This window comes from Egretta garzetta, unplaced genomic scaffold, assembly GCF_000687185.1.
Source record: "Egretta garzetta isolate BGI_Z169 unplaced genomic scaffold, ASM68718v1 scaffold473, whole genome shotgun sequence".
NCBI classification, from domain to species: domain Eukaryota; kingdom Metazoa; phylum Chordata; class Aves; order Pelecaniformes; family Ardeidae; genus Egretta; species Egretta garzetta.
In genome coordinates, this window is record NW_009259319.1 from 2,242,336 (window position 1) to 2,257,038 (window position 14,703).

At 40.9% G+C, this 14,703-nt stretch overlaps 1 protein-coding gene across 1 annotated transcript in view; it reads left to right on the top strand.

The window, feature by feature from the left end:
* The window catches only part of GRAMD2B (GRAM domain containing 2B), a 40,754-nt gene that overhangs the window by 9,141 nt on the left and 16,910 nt on the right, over positions 1 to 14,703 (top strand). Inside the window, exon 2 of the mRNA XM_009636558.2 lies at positions 13,353 to 13,475. Coding sequence (XP_009634853.1) covers positions 13,353 to 13,475 — 123 coding nt within the window. The remainder of the gene's footprint in view (positions 1 to 13,352; positions 13,476 to 14,703) is intronic.

Sequence of the window (14,703 nt, forward strand, 5' to 3'; positions counted from 1 at the left end):
GGGGGCTTCGCTGTTCTGGGCGTTGTCTTTGGTTTGAAGTTGATAGGGAAGAGTCGCCAAGGGGTCTCCGCATCCAGGCTTAAATTAAGCACGAACATCTCCGCTCTGCCGAGATCTGTGCTCTTCAGGAGGCGGTCCCGAGCACGGCGTTAAACTCCGATGTCGTACTTTTAAGAGCCAGGCGTATTAATATTGCTTCTAGTATTTTCATGCGACGGCATGGAAATCCTTCTCTGCCGTGGCAGAGAAATCCAGCAGCTGTGCTAAACTTATCACCTACAGTGATGTGTGTGGGTTCCAGTGGGAAGCTGCGATCGTCTCCTCTGGGTGCCAAGAAAACCCAGAACTTTTGTCGAAAGTCACAAACTTTGGTACAGGCAAGATGCAGCAAAATGGGAGTTCGGTCTGACTGCTGTCCCAGACAGAGATGGGATGGGTGACGCCAGCAAGGTGGTGGGCACTCACCTGCCTTGGCGTGGTTCCCCATCTCACTCCTTGCCAGCGCTGCCATACCCGTACCCAGCCTCCTTCTGCTTTTTAACTTGAGAGGTACTGTAAAAATTGATCAGATGAAGAGATCAAAAGTATTTCATATTCTTCAGGAGGAAGAGGAGGCCTTGCTGGCTGGTAAAAGCTACTTAGGCTAACTGATGGAAGGTAGGGAAGTCTTCCACAGGCAGGAGGTCTCCCTGCACTCCCCCAAGGCCACTGACCTTCCCAACCTCTGATAGTGACTGGGGACATCTGGGGTTAAAGGCGCCGTCTCCTGCAATGGTCCTTGCCTTCCTGTGGAGGTCTCAAGTTGTTTAGGTGCTTGTGTGCCATGGCAATGACCATCACGCAAAAATCGTGCTGGAATCAAGCAGCTGTCTGTTTCCATACAGGGCTGCCAATTCACACAGGACTTGGCAGTCCCAAGGATGCTGTCTGAGAAGTTAAGCATCTGTGAAAGAAGAAACTAAAAAATCTAGGGCTTTCTCCTCAAAAGAAAAAAAAAAAAATTACTTTCTCCTAATTTGGGATGATTCCCCTCCCCAAATAACTTTTCTTCACAAAGATTTAATCTTAAAACAGTCTCCAGGAGAAAGGAGAACAAGTTCCCAGCAACTAGCTTGTTCTCTGCAAAGAAACTCTGAGGTCTGTGTGGGTTGGTTCCCCCCCCCCCAGCTGTTGTATCCCTGGTCTTTAAGCAGATGTATTCCCAAGGTATGTATTGCAGTGAAATCTGTTGCCAGAAATAACTTGCTTGTTAGAGGGCACTGGGAATCAAAGTGTCTTCTAAATGTCCTTTAACCTGTATGGTGTAGTCACATCAGTGGCTTCACATTACAAATGAGACATAGTTCCCCAACCTTCTCTAGGGCCTTCCGACTTCAAGCCTTGGGTCGTGATCCCCCATGCAGAATTATGCCAACAAATTTAATGAAGTTCTTCAGCTATTCAAAATGTGTGTCTGATTTTCTCTTGAGGACAGGACTAGGAGTCCAAGACAGTGTACAGAAAGCTTGGTGTCAGAGACATTGCACACGCAGCAACTAATTGACCCTCTGTTTTGTCCCCAGGTGTTTAATCTTTCAGTGCTGAATCAGCTACAGTTGTAGAAGTGAGTTCGGTCCTAACCAGTGTGATAAATGGAGAAGTCTCACTCACTGTGACTCTCCTTTTTTTAGCTGTCAATTTTTGATGTTCAGTAGAAGGTAGGTGTCATGGAGGGGAAAGCTAAGCAGTCTGTTACGCTGCAAGCTACAGTGTTTGGCAATCCTAGCCTGGGCAGCAGGAACGTGAAAAGACTAGGGTAGGCAAAAAAGTTTAAATGCTTTGTCTTAAACTAGGTAATTGTTTAAGCACTTGCTGGCTGGAAACAAAGTTGGAATTTATTTGCCAATGTTTGTACTGTAGTCTGTACTTCCTGGAGGTATGCTTAAAATGTTGCTCAGTTTAGAGATGGACTTTATAGCTCAATATGCTTCTGCTGCTACCATGAAGGTGTCTGTGGGCAATAGGTGCTTCTGAAGGATTGAAGCTGTAGAATTTGGGGGGCTTTTTGTTGGATCGGGTTTTTTTAATTATTTCAATATTATATCTGAGACTATTATATTTATCTGCCAGTGATTCAGGAAACTTCATACAGAAGGAGTTAAGTATGTTCGTATTGATTTAGAAAACGTGCTTCTCTGGCATGGTTAGCAACAGTTAAATCTTTGCAGAGTTTGCAGTACTGTGGGTTGTACAACCCTAGAGATAACACTCTGTGGAAGATGGGTGCTGTTATTACACAGACCTAAAACAGTGATATGCCAGAAGTTTGTCATTACATGGAGTTCCTCCCAAGCAAATCAGAAGTTGCTGGACAGAAAACACCTTCTGAGTGGTATTGCCTGACCATTACATCCTGATGTGGCCTTGGGCCAAAGGAGAATTAAACTTTGCATTGTAGTTAGAGGATATTTATTTTTGTGACCTGAAAGTGGGGTGTGTTATGTTTGTGGTGTCGCTGGACCTGCCTCAGAAGCTGTCAGCCCCACAACAGGGACAGCTGGTGGAACAGTTGTTGTATTGTTGAAAACAGAGTGTGGTACATGGAGCAGAAATGGCAGAGGTGTAGTAACGAGCAGTTCATATGCCATGTTGGCATCCTTCTGCTTTCACACACACTTGCTTCTGTTGAAGTCAATATAGCATTTTCTGGTTTCCACAGATAGTATTTGGCCTAGTACCATTAAATGTGTCTGTGTTACGGCAATGTGCTGTTACCGTATGGTAAGATACTGCTAACATTAAGTGGTACATTCTGTCTCCTTACAGTTACAGCATAAGGTAATATCCAGTTACTAAGTGTAACTTAAAGAAATGAAGAGGCTGAGACTTAAGACTCTGAAAGATATGGAAAGTTCAGGATTTTTTTTTTTTTTTTGAGCAAAAGTACATTGCAGGTGCTGGGGAAAATATACTACCGAAAGCAGTGGAAAATGCTTACAGGCAAATTACATACTTCTGGGAAAAGAAAGAATGCGATTTTTATGGTTGGTCTGTCTGACGTGTTAGGCTACCATAACAGATGTTTCATAATAACTGTTTATCAGCTGATAAGGTAAAAGACAGTTAACTGACTGACCTATGCATAAGCACAGTTCACTGACTTTTTTTCCTAAACACTCTTAGTTGAGAGAAATACAAAATGCAGAGAAGAAAGGGGAGGTTATTTATTACTGATTCAAAGTTTTATTTCAGCTTTGATCCAGGTTAACTCCTTTTGAGGAGCCAAACTTCTACTGGTTTTTTGTGAAGGGAAATAGATGTAGGTATGTGCCTATGATACATATGTTCTGTACTTTCAGTGGATGAAGATATTAACACACATTAAGTATCGTATTTTTTAATTCTTCCTTGATAGTTCTTCCCTGTTTTTACAGCAAAAGATGTGACGCATGATCTGAAAAGGATAGGCTTACAAAGTGAAATGTTTACATTTGACGTGTGACAGAAGAGAGATTTCAGATCTGGACGACCTCCATTTGTTCATGATGATGTTTTTTAATTGTTCCTATTTTTTCCTCTTTTCCTGTCATTCTTACTTTGTTCACTGTATATACACACTTACAAAAAAAGCAGCTTTTAAAAAATAATTGTGCCACGTGTAAATGCAAGCCATGAATCTGAACAGCCTTTTCTTTGTACCAAAGTGCCTCACTGGCTAATCTGAAGTACTCCCAAATGTGCTGCCTTTCCTGGTTATATGCAGTCTGTGAGAAATGCTTGTTAGGCAACAAACACTACAGATAAGCTTTGGACAGCAGGATTTGTTGCTGGCATTTAACAGGTGATACATAAACATAGTATCAGAGTATTGTCTTCTTACCACCATCTCCATAAATGTTGCAGTCATGTGGTTAGAAATTATGTGCTTATCTAATGATGCCACTGCTGGGACTAATGATCTTCATGCTCTGTATATAGCTGTTGCCAAGTCCATCTATATCCTTTCCAGTTAGCCTTTTTAGACTTGTGTTACTGTTCTGCCAGAGAGATCTTGTGTTCAGTCTAGCAATCTTTACTGACCTCTTGTAGTACTGATTTTAATCAAAATTCATGGGTAGCTGTCTGGATCCAGCTAGGCTGGTCAGCAAAAGTATCTTCAAAAATTGTCATCATAGAGCAAGTAATTTCCGTGCAGATAATACGAATACATCAGGAGAAGTAGTCTTTCCTTGTTTCTCCACTTTTCCTTGAAAAGAAACCTCCTGCTTTATCTAGATCTCTGAGCTACCCAAAATTACAGGGAGATTATGTTTTCCTGCCAGAAAGCTGTAAAAAAAAAAATGTAAAACATCAATTTTTCTGTAATGCCAGGGTCAGTGCAAGATTCCAGGAGGACATGGGCAACTGCTGCCTGCCAGCCAGCTCCCTGCCAGCCTGCTGTATAGGGCCCTTGTTTCCTCTTTGTAAAATGCCATAGTGTGCTGCCTCATGATGGAGTGATTGTTACAGTAATGGAATTAAGTACTGGCAGGTGGGACACCTGAATTAAGGGAGAACCTGGGGTTCTAGGGTACATACAGGGAGAACATGGTTGCCTCTTCTCAGTTCCCTGGTAAGTGAGCTTCAGCGCTGTACTGCAGTATTCGCTTCCTTTAACTAAACCTCTGCCTGGCACTGAGTGGCTTCTGCCTCCATCCTTGAAAAATAGCACATTAAGGTGAGGGAGGTTGATGAGCTTCCAGAAATAGTGGCAGGAAGTGATGTGCAGGTTGCAGATAAGCAGCAGAGAAACTCAGCAGGGCAGAGGATGTAGAGGCAGACTGAAGCCTTCCGCCTCTGTGGATAGATGGGGAAGCCTCCTAGTTAACTTACTATGAAACAACAGTTCCTAATAAATCCCAGAAAACAACCATACCTTGGTATGTCCTCTACAAAGATCCGTTCCTGTAGGCGCTTCAATGTTGTAGCCCTCTAGGAATCTTAGTTTAGGCTGTTTAGGAAAGACCACCTGGGTGAAAGACTCTTAATGGTAATTTTTTAGCTACCATTTATGCTACACTAGCTCAAGACCAACCATGTAGGTTTGTTCAGCCTTTTTCTGGACAAGAAGAAATGTTAATGTACAAAAGTCCAGTAAATAACAAAATCACGTACATGCACATTGGTTTTCTGAAATTTTACAACACCTGTAGCTATGCTATGGCCAGCATAGGAGAGAGTGGGTGTTGCCACAGAGGACAGTGTGTGGACTAAGCCAAAAGGCTAATACTGAAGAAGAAGGAGGCTTATAGAGCATTTGGACTCAATGTCCTGGTGACACAGAAAATAAAAAGTCAAGCTGGCCCTGGCAGGGATCTGGCCACCACATGTCACATCTGATTCTAATAAAAGTATCTTTTTCCAAGACTTTGGAAGGAAAATGGTTCCCTATATGCTGTCTCATGGCCAAAGGCACTGTTGTGATTTGTTTCCCATTGTTGGAAGCTAATATTTCTCACTGTGAAAAAACAGCTTTTGTATTAGATTATCTACATTGTTCTGGTCTTTTCCACAAACATGTAGACGAGTCTATAAGAAAAATCATATATTGCAAAGGTAATTATGGGAAATTCAGCATTACCAGCCTCATGGTGAACAGTGAGCCTCCAACAGTGATTCCACTTTGATCCACTTCTATCCCTGATGGAACGTGTGATGCAACAGGGTAGATGGACACAATTAGGTGCTCATTTTCATCTCAGTTGGTGTTTTGCATTAGGCCTTGTTGTGCACTGTTCTTGCTGGGGAGCCTACAAAAAATGTTGTACTCACTTGAAATATCTACTTTAAATTTTCTCTGCTCAATTAGTGTTGCCTTTTAAACAGAGAAGTCTCATTAGTGATTGTGGATTATCTGTTGTCAAAGTTCTCAAAGAAACTGCTGCATAATCAAACCAAACCATCTTTTTCTTCACACGTATCCTGTCTGAAGAACCAAAATTATTTTTTCCCCTGTACATTGGTTAAAACATGTCATGTGCAGCACATCGAGTCATTATTTCTATGCAGCATATTGAGCATATTATTTCAAAAAGTGCCATAAAACGTAAGCTTCTGATCAAGTGTTTCATGGCAGCTTCATTTTTTAACTTTGTTTTTCTTAAGCAGCAGAGAAAGGAATAAAGGTGTTGGTGGGACTGCACCCAAACCTCTGCTATCATCTCTAACTGTTCTGCATTCTTAATAGCAGCTGCTAATATAACTGCTGGCGTCTGCTTTTTTTTAATCCTAGTTCAGTCTGATGTAACTATTTGATTTTTTTCAAAATCACAATTAATGCTGGGAAACTGGCAGCCAATTCTTTTATCATGTGGAGGCATGTTGCTCTGGAGTTCTTCCTCCAAAAAATGGAGATGTACCTTACACATCATATAATGAGGCCAAACCTTTATGCTTATGCTCTGTTGATCGGGCTTCATTTTTAAACATCCTTGTGTTCCAGGGAGAGATTTATGTAGTTTCCGCCTGAGTTACAGGGCAGATCTAACTGGTAGATGCCTATGAGGTCATGCGGAACACATGGATTGTGTATTTTGGTATAGAACAATTGGTAGACCTGACATTTAAGTGTCTTCACCCTCTTTTCTGCACCCTGAACAAGTCTAGATCAGGAATTCTTTCTTTTCCCTTTCTCCTGTTACTTCTGGAAGCTAAAGATAAAAACATGGATCTGATACCAGGCTGCATGCTTTCTCTTCAGTAGGAATTGTGATCCTGTTTTTTGTCTTATTCTGGGTTAGAAGATAAGGTAGGCTAGATCTAGGAGTTAGGAAAACCTTTCCCCTTAAAGGCTGCCAGCAAGTTGGAGAATGAAAAGAATGCATGCTCCAGTCCAAAGTAGGTGTGAATGAGGGTCTACCTTAAGGTATTTTGCTTCACGTTTTTTTTCAGAAATGTGTCTGTCGAGAAGACTTGTGTCTTGTGCTGGATTTGGCCATGCCTGTCTATGTTCAGATGAATAGTTCTTGGTCACCCTGCTGAGACTCCCGTGAAAACAGCATTATGGGAATCTTGTGGGATTGAGTGAAGATATATACAAGGGGGCTTTTGCTTTTTGAAGTGGATATCTGAAACAGAAACTCTTGAAAAGACAAGAGAACTACATGGCTTATGTTCCTGTTCTACTGTTAACTTAATAAAATGTCTTGTTATAGTGTCTCATGTTTCAGAGCACAGGGAATTCTTCTGTGGGTTGTTTTTTTTTTTTCCTATGGAACCTGATAGCAGTCTGGTTTTGATTAGACAGGGAATACAGCCAGTTAATAATAGATGGTATTTAAAACAGGGAATTTACATACTTGCTAATGACGTCTGTGGTGTCACAGTGATCTTGCTGATGTCTAAGTAGTAAGGCAGTGTGAAACTTGATCTGGTTATTAAGTGAAATGTCTATTCAGTTGAGGACAAAACCTGACTTCCTCTATCCTTATTAGTGTTGGAGGGTTTCTGTTCAGTATTAACTCAAAAATTTCATCCATCCTTTTAATAAAGATACAGCAACACAGACATACAAAACTACTCACATGTGAGTAATTGTGTTCCAAGATATATCTGTGCAATAGAACACAGTAAATATTTCTGAAATTTATTACCTTGATATATAAAATAAGATTCACAATTTTAAAAAGTGCTAGCTGACACTGAGATTCTACCTGTGCCTGCAGACCTGTTTCATCCTAGAAATGCATAGAGAAACACATGGTGTATATGTGTGCCCATCCAGATGCATATGATATTCAGTTAATTTGCAGCTGTATAACTTTGCCTCCATTATGCCATGTTTGACTGTGATCTCATGAGAAGAGAATTAGCCAGCTCTTTGAACAACCTGAGGTAGTTAAATCTCAGTCTCATATTCACAAGCTGAGCCTTTCTCTCATGCAGGGTTTCACATCTCTGCTCGTTCATTAATACTTTGTGGCTCTCCATATGTGGTATGAATACATCTGCTAGGTGGATGCCTGTCATACAAAATACTGTATGCCTGTCATACAACATACATACTTCAGAATTGGCTGCTTGGCCTCCTTCACTTTTCAGCCTTAAGTAGAGGCTGTGTACTAAGTGTGTGGAATTATGCAGATAACAAATGCATACATTATGGCTATCCTTAACATCTATTACAGTACCTGTTAAGCAGCTCTCTGCTTCTTTGTGATTAGGGTAGCTGTAGCTCATTTTCTGCCTGTTATGATAGTTTTGGAGTCTCAATCATAGTATTTGGCTTCCCACCGGCACAGTAAAAGTGATACTTGGTCATAGCATTATTCTGAGGCATGTTTTTTTAGATGTATTTTCTCCCATAAACAGTGCCATATACCGCATAACACTGGAGCATGGCTATAGAGCTACTGGAGGCATTTTGCCTCTGAGTGACCAGACTCTGTAGAAACAGACAATATCTAAATCCTCGACTTGAACACTGTTACTAGTTTACCCAGTACTGAGACGTCTCTAACCTGTTGTGAAGAGGACAGCAGGAGAGTTTACAATGGAAAAGGTATTTTCTTCAGTCCAGTGGTGAAATAACTCAACTGTGTAAGGTGTGAAAGCACGCTCATCAGATAAAGCACTCTGGATTCTGATTACACCTCCAAAAAAGGCTTGTTCAGACTGGTGTGGCACAGAAAAGATGTTTAGTGGAACAATGGGACATACCTTCTGAAAGAAGATTTAAGACTTCAGGCCCTGCAAAAGGAAGGTTGAGATGATTGCTCCTTCGGGGTGTGATAGGTCAAGGAAAGTCTGTGCTGAGGAGATGGCCTCTGGCTTGCAGCATGCTTAGCAGGATGTTGTTTCAAGCATCAGCACATTTCATCTTACCCCCTTGCAGTTATCTCTGCTTGAATGTTGCCAGTATGTCTCCTGGATGCTGCCTAGATAAACCTCTTCATCCTGCTCCCTCTCCTTTCCTTTTAAGCCTGCCAAAGTCTGTCGTCTTGATTTGGGATCCTAAAGTATTTTGAGCCTCTCCCTTTGGCTTTTAGTTTCTGAAAGAATAACCAATTCCTTTATCAGAATAGACTCAGGTCTGGGAGTAAGAATAGCTTAAATAACACTATCTCTTAGTATTTGGGCCTTTCCCACTACTTTGATTCCTTTGTCAGATCCATGTGGTCTGCTAACAGCTACACAGTAAAACCAATAGCTACCCAACGAAACCAAAGGGTACCGAACCTCATTGTATTTGTGATGGGTATTTCAACATACGTTGTACCCTGTGTGTTTGTGGACAGCAGTGGAGAAATAACTCCATGCTCCTTTGGCTGATTGTTTGCAATAATACCGCAGTCTGACTGCTGTTGCAAAATTCATCTTTTTTGTATAAAAGAGACGAAGCAGGATAACAGGGCTTCTAAGGTAACACTATGATCTGATATGTATACTCCATCCACAGAGGGAACATTGCAGCAGTGCTGACTCATGTTCAGTCCTAGGGAAATATTGGTTTGGCTGTAGTTTTGCAAACAATCAGCCAAAGGAGCATGGAGTTATTTCTCCACTGCTGTCCACAAACACATGCTAACATCTCTGGTTATTCAAGACGCCTTTTTCCTCCTACATAACTGATCTGCAGTTTGTGGACTGGGGGACTGGCTCGTTGCAGCTTATTGTGGCTTCTGAACTTTTTAGGCCTGTTACCATGAGGAACAAGTAGCATGGGTGTCCTTTTGGGCAAATTAAAGACAGTAACCACTGTACAGTTCTGAAGTTGTTGATATCTCTTATATATGACTGAGCAGTGTTCATGTCTGGTAAGACTATATGGGCATTGTCAAGGACAACAGTTATTCTTTAAGGCTGACTCTCTGAACTGTGGCCTATTAGCAGGTCTCTCATATTATTTCTATTCAGTGCTTCTTATTCAAACTAGTGTTGAGGGGAACAGGGAAGTTTAAATTTTAGATTACTGTGTTTAATTCTTTCCCCTTGAAAAATTGCCGTTGATGTGACACAGCATCCTTTTCACAGGAAGTCTGAATTTTTCAGGTCCTGGAGAAGGTTAGTGTCAAACAAGAAAACCTTTTGAAGTTCAGAAAACTTTCTACACTATGAGGAACTTGACACACCCGCCTGTCAGAAAGTTTTCGTTTCACAGAAACCATTCAAATCAGAAGAGTTGAAGTTCCTCTGACTTTTAAAATATGTTGATGAATAATATACTTCTGAACACTTCATTTGAATGAAACTTAGTTCACTGCCTTTGTTAGTGTACTTCATAACACTTTCCATTTTCTGTGTTTTAATCTTAAATTACTCAGTTCAGTTATTGGCATGTACTTAAAAAAGGAGAAGAAACATTTCTTGCAAAAAGCTTAGAGTGCTTGCAGTGTTTATTTTAACTTGCTTAGAATCAAGATACAATCCCATAGTAAGCGCAAGCCTTGGCTTTGAAAATGCTCCCTATGACAACCATTCTTTATTTGGAAACTAGCAAGAACTTTTTTTTTTTTCTTTAAGCTGTTATTTTAAATAGGCTTGGTAGCAGTACCAAATACACAATAGATAGTGTATATTTGAAAGATGTTTATTTTCATGTCAACAAAGTCCTGATGTCACAAAGTGTACATGTTTTGCCCTGATATTTGCAAATACAGTTCACTTATATGCAACTATTGCTAACAGTTGTAGTGAGCATGACTTTATTTCTTCAGTGTACTTTATATAATTTTTTTTCATGGATTTCTGACTTTTTTGCTCTTTTTACAAAGCATTTATTAATCCTGACTCACACATGAAAATGTAAGGAGTGCCTTAATTTGCTTGTGACTTGATGAACAATATTGTACTGGTTTTAGGTCACACCTATGATCTTTCCTTCTCCAGAAGGTCAGCTAAGATTCTTCTGATACTTTAAAGATGCGTACTAGGAACTTAGCTGCTATGTGGAGCTACAGTTATCAGAAGCGTAAGGACAAATCCTTATGTGGTTTTTCATTATGTGAAGAGGGCATGTGGGAGGTAGGGTAAAGGATAGCATAGCAAGACCCTATCAGCTAGCAGGAATACACCCAGTTGCTGCTGTCAGTGGCGTGTGTTACACCGCAGAGGCTCCTCATGCCTGAAGTGTTTTGGGGGAAACTCTTGCTGTATTTGGGTATATTTTCCCAGTTCTCAGCTGCAGGAAACTATTGGAGAGGTGACCAGACTGGTATGAGATAGCTCAGCATTTCTACATTCAAGAGTCAGCAGGGTTAGCATATTGAGAAGCCCTAGCTCTCTGCCGTCTGAAAGCAGATAGAAGGAATGAGTTCAGACAGTAGAGGTTCAGGGATAGTCGTGGTTCATAAGGAAGACAGACAGGACAGAACAGGCTCATAGGTTTAGCTGCAAGGAATGGATTAATTTATGAGTGAGGGAAAAGGGAATATGAGTGGTAAGTCAGTCAAGTAGTTAAGAGCAACAAAACATCTAGCCGTGCCAGCAGGTTTAAGTGAACACTAGAACCTGTGGTTAGGTATTTTTGAAACAATTCTGTAGTACGAAAGTGTGGGTGTGATGCAGGTTGCTTTGGTCAGTCAGTAGCATTGCCATGTAAGAATACAAGGCTGCCCAAGGCAATGGTGGACACCAAGCAGGCTCCAGGCTCAAGCAGCTACATCTTAAAAATACTGCTGTGTCATGTAGTCTTACTCATTTGGGAGTTTCCATGCTGCACTGCTCTTTTGAAATGCAGGTGTGATTGAACCTGACAATTTTGCCTCACCCTGTTCCTCATCCCACTCATATCTATTATTCTCTGGCCTCCCTTGAAGCCCAAGGATTTGGGGAACAGAAAAATAATAGATAGCAAGACTGTGACTTAAGACATTTGCAGGATTTGCAGACTTTTGGAATAGAAGCTCCCCTGTGCTTGCGGGGAACAGCTTTGGTTGGCAGTTCTCTCTGCTTAAAATCTTAAAGGGCATAAAACTGCTTATTTGGGTTTTTCAGGCAAAAGATAGGGTTCCACTTAAATATCTTGAATTGCGCATTTCATTTTAGTATATGTTGGCCGAAAATAAAAGTTGGTGCCTTGTGGTCAGGCAGGGCTGATCCAAGGGTGAAGCAATGGGGAAACAATTGGGTTTTTCCTCATTGACTTTATTAGTGCTGTAACCCTTCCCAAGTATACGCAAAGTGTGACTTAGGAAGTGTCAATTCAGTGCCCCTGTGGTGGCGAGTGCTAAGGGTTGAGGAAGGATTAGATAGGCGAACAGTTGTTGTATGTAAACGTTAAGATCCCTTGAGAAGAGGTCCCAGCATCAGTAAGGCAAAACTCCATGGCTTTTCTCGTGTGACATAAGCTCAAGTTTAGCTGAGAGATAGGGTAACACCTCATTAGGTCTCAGTTATGGTGCTGTGAGGTGAATCCTACAATCTTATTCACCAAAGTGTAATCAAAGCAATGGATCTTTTTATGCCCTTCCTAAAAGGAAATGGAGATTAAATTAGTCTGGGAAACTCTGTCACCAAAACTGTTGTCTTAGTAGGGAAAAGAAATTGTTTATTGTCAAGACACCTTCACATGACAACAGTAGCTGTGTTGTTGCTGTAAAATTGCAGAAATTAAACATAACAGAAAGCTTCTGTAAGTGGGACGATTCAGGGTAGGCATTAAATTAAGGGGCAACATAGTTTGGCTTTCTTCTTTAATATTAAGAGCATCCTGTAGTCTTTCTGGCACATCTTTTAGCCCTCAGACTCTAGTTCCTTAACACACTTCTGAGGCAGTAGCATGTGCTGTCAGAGGGCAATGCACTGTGGTGGCAGTGCTGCTTCTGTAAAATAAAACCAGCACTTCTCGTACTTTAAGAGGACCCTTTATTGTGAAAATCTTGCAGGTGGGCTCTCACCAAAGAGGTGAGAGACAAAATAAGACCCAGCTTCCTTTTGCAACATTGAGCCACAAATAATCTGCTAAGCACTAGGTACTGTAATGCAGGATGTTTTTCTCCCAACTTGCTAATCAAATTAATTTCCATTAGTCATCGGGTCTGAGTACTGAACATGGAATGCATTTTTCCTAAACAAGACATTCTCTTTGGAACGGAAGCTAGAGCTACAAATTGTATGAATGCTGAAATATCCATGGCAGTATTTCAATTTCTCTCTCTTCGTTGCTGAAATTCCAGTACTGGAGCTCAGAATACTGTTCAGATGTATAATACTGACAAGTCATTAGATGAAGGCTTTTCAGGACCTTAGTATAAAAGATATGTCATAATTTTGTTCTTTAATATGTACTGTATTGTCAACATGTTGCAGCGGCATTTGGCATTGGCATGAATCCTGCAACACACATTTCTATCTCTCTTATTTATTTGTTTGTTTGTTTATTTTTCCCTCTGCAGTTCAGATGGAGAAAATGGAGCAGATGAAAACAGAAAGGCAGGAAAATCACCTACCGTGCTGCTGCAGACCCCTACCACTGAAATGGAATATTTTGAAGACCGGAAAAAAATTGATGTTGCTAGGTAATGTCAGAAATACTTTCTTCTAGTCACATGATCAGAATGGTTACAACCCTTTCAAGAAGCTACACTAAGTAGCAGGATTTATCAAGCATGCCATTTGTGGGGTTAGCTTGCACATTATGCAGGGAATTAGAGCCACCTTCCAGGGGTTGCTCTGTTACCTACCACAAGCAGTCACAATAATGTGAATTTAGACTTTGGGCTGGCTTAGCTTCCCTGTTCTAGGAAGAAATACATTGCACTGTTTGGTGCCACTGCTAGTTACACCCCTTTCACAGTCAATTTAACTGGCAGTCAAATGGAGCTGCAGTTCGAGTCCTGGGCTGTTCCCAGAAGACTTTTGTGCTGGAATATTGATTGTCCATGGTAAAGCTATGACAAAAGTTTTAATTTTGGACTCTGTGCTGTATATTGCATCAGATTATTGTAGTGTCTCTGCAAAAACAGTCACTCCTCCTTTGTTGGAGATCTGGAATGCATTTGAAACTCTTCTAAAAGAAAATTAAATAATACTAAAATCCCACTTGGAGGGCTTGAATACAAATTTTGTACCCTTTCACTTTGTCAACTGAGCAGCCAATGCAGAAGTCAGGAGTCAACCTGACACCGTGATTTTGGTCACAAGGTAGATATTTAAAAAAAAAAAAAAATCTCAATTTCCTGAAGCGTCTTTCAGGAGAAGGTATTTTTTTTGCACACTCTTCTTCCAGTCTTACCTCTCACATACGATGTAATTGACTGTGTGCTAGTGAGGGATTGGCTTAAGTTTTTTGTAAGGCTCACTGTTTGTTTCAGTTTGACCTGTACCGCACACAAATATATGTACACATGTATTTTAGAGTTTTCTTCTGTGAGGGACCACCTGAGATATGCAGCCAGTCCCCCTGCTATCTAAATCAGTCCTGCTGTACAATCTCTTTCATAAATTCAGCTGTATCTCCATTACACTTGGGGGTTCTTTTTCTCTCACCGTTACCAGTTTTTACGGGAAATCCTGGACATCTCAAGTTTGGGAAAGTAAAGACTTGTTGTGCACGATAAGGAGCAGTAGTGGAAACTGTTGCAGCACCTCACTTTCCCCATTGAATGTTTACCACAACGTGTTCTTCAGGTCATTCAGTATAGGAGTCCTGTGTTGTGTTTTTCCTTCTGTTCTTCAGTCTTCATCTGAAGACCTCTAAAAAAGAGCTGTCTTATTTTTGTAGCCTATTGCTATGCTTTTGTTCTG